The sequence below is a fragment of the Tachysurus vachellii genome, chromosome 5, assembly GCF_030014155.1.
Source record: "Tachysurus vachellii isolate PV-2020 chromosome 5, HZAU_Pvac_v1, whole genome shotgun sequence".
Lineage (NCBI taxonomy): Eukaryota > Metazoa > Chordata > Actinopteri > Siluriformes > Bagridae > Tachysurus > Tachysurus vachellii.
In genome coordinates this window covers 6,545,498-6,547,784 of record NC_083464.1, presented here as the reverse complement: position 1 = coordinate 6,547,784, position 2,287 = coordinate 6,545,498, and the positions used below count along the sequence as shown (strand labels likewise).

General features: G+C 43.3%; 1 protein-coding gene across 1 annotated transcript; it reads right to left on the bottom strand.

Annotated features, from left to right (window-relative positions):
• Positions 1–255: 255 nt before the first annotated feature.
• On the bottom strand, positions 256–2,032 carry gjd4 (gap junction protein delta 4). The gene is made up of 2 exons (XM_060869162.1): positions 1,969–2,032; positions 256–1,460 (listed from the first exon to the last, which is right to left on the bottom strand). The coding sequence occupies exons 1-2, from the start codon at positions 2,030–2,032 to the stop codon at positions 256–258; spliced, it is 1,269 nt and encodes a 422-aa protein (XP_060725145.1).
• Between the last annotated feature and the right edge of the window lie 255 nt (positions 2,033–2,287).

The window sequence follows — 2,287 nt, the reverse complement described above, 5'->3', positions numbered from 1 at the left end:
ACCTTGTCTTCAAACATTTTAAGACCTTTGTTTCTGGTCCTAATTGTGTAATACCTAATTGTGTAAATTCTTTGAAACAAAAGTGACAGCCTTTGAAGGTCCCATCTAATCAAAAGGTCAAAGATATCAGGATTTTAATATTTAATGACATTTCATTAGTTGCGCAGAATAAAATAACCTTTTCAGCTGTCTTAGAATGCAAACTGTTTTGGTGTCAACCCCAATGTGCCGCTAACAAGATTGCACTCTAAGCCCTCACACCCATTCTGACCTTTTTTCGTATCCGTCACCACCAGTGGACATCAGGTCGCTATCGGTACTTATATCCCCCAACATGTACTGTCCTGATATTGTGTCACAAGTTGTCACCGGTCCAGAACTATCCAACAGCCCTTCGTTTGGTGGCTTGTCCCGTCTAGGAGGAGGCATAGGTTTGAGGCGACTACGCTTGTTGACTCGTATGGACCTTGGTGTGCCTACTGGCTCAGATGGACACAGTGCCACTTCACTGCCTTCTCGCTCTGCTATCTCTTCCCCCACCACTTGGTAACAACCAGGTCCGTTACCCCCGATAGAACTGGGAACACCCAGATTGATACCTACAGGGACTCCTGCACAAGGGACGCCTGGATGACTTTTACCTTCTAAATGCATGGAGGCATTATCACCCACACAGGCTTTGCTGATTCTCTTACGGAAGCTTCCATTGACCAGAAAGGCTTGAGTTTCAGGGTCACCAAAGTCAACACCGTTGGCTCCACTTTCTGCCAGGAAGTATCCTTCCTCCTCATACATGTTCTCCACCATTATCTTCTTCTTGCTCCTATGCCTTCCTGACTGCTTGCTGGCACAGACGAGATCAAACAGGCTTAGAAGGAGAGAGAGGGCAGCCAATCCCAGCATGAAATTCAGCATAATGGTCTTCTCAGTGGGTCTGGATATATAACAGTCCACCATGGTGGTGCAAGGAGTATGCTGACAGATGAAACGTTTTGGGGTGTAGAACCCAAACAGATAGTAATGTGCTGTTCCAAAACCAGCTTCTAGAAGGATCCGAACCAAAAGTTGAAATATGTAGACTCCTGTAAAACAAGGCAGCCTTCTTGTACCTGCTTTTACACTAGACTTTGATAGAGATGCTTCATGAAAAGGTTCCTGTTTAATCTTATAGAAAGACCTAAATCTCATTCTATCCGATGCATCAGAATAAGGTAGGCTGGATGTAACTTTGTGGATCACATAGACAATAAACACAAAATGAACCAGGATAGTGGAAGTAAGTTGGACCAGCCAGAAGCGGAAAAGTGAGAGGGGGGCAAATATATCGTAACACACGTTGGCACATCCAGGCTGAATAGTGTTACACACAAATCTCTCCTGCTCATCCTGATAAAGGGGATAGCCAGCCAAGAACAAGACTGATATTCGTAGGAAGATCGTTAGAACCAGCCATATCTTCCCTAGAAGAGAAACAAATCAACAAGTCAGGCACCATGTTGTACAAGTGGGTTTGGTAGTTTAGTGGTTAAGTTGTTGGACTATTAATTTGAAGGTCGTGAGTTTAAAACCCAGATGCAGTAAGTTGCCATGGCTGGGCCTCATGGCTACAACCCTTAGTTGTATAAGAAAATGTACATAAAATGTAACCTGCTCTGGATAACGGTGTCTATCAAACATTGCTTACAAGCATGACAGAATCTACAACTCTTTTTCATTGGGTTCATTGAAGGTTTCCTAATTCCAATGGAAACGCACTATTTCACAGTTCTAAATAGGATCAAAAAAGTTTGTCCAGAGAGTCAAACCAGAGAACCCATCAATTAAGGATTTCGGTTTCTACCTGTGGTAGATATCATAAAGCCTTCATTGGTACATCCACAGAAACAATAATAGTGTGTTCAAGTATAGCATGTAATTCTTAGATGGGTTTATGTCTATGTATAGATAGTTAAGTTTTTTGTCACCTACCCACAATAGTGATGTTGTAATTCAGTATGATGAAGGCAGCCTCCGAGGCTCCTTGCCTCGCCATGACTCTAGATCCAGAGCTCACAAGACAACACACTGCCTCTTAATTTTACTCCAGATGAGCGTCCCACAGGTCCATCAGAACTACAGTCTGTCATTACAAACAGACTGAAACCGAATGGCCTTGCCTAGTCTACTGCCTCTGCTTCTTGTCTTACTGTACCTATTCTCTTGCTTAGACAACAACTGTTCTCAGACAACAGAAAATCAGAGACGTGAGCTCCATTGTGAGGCTATTCTTACCCACCAAAGGCACGCT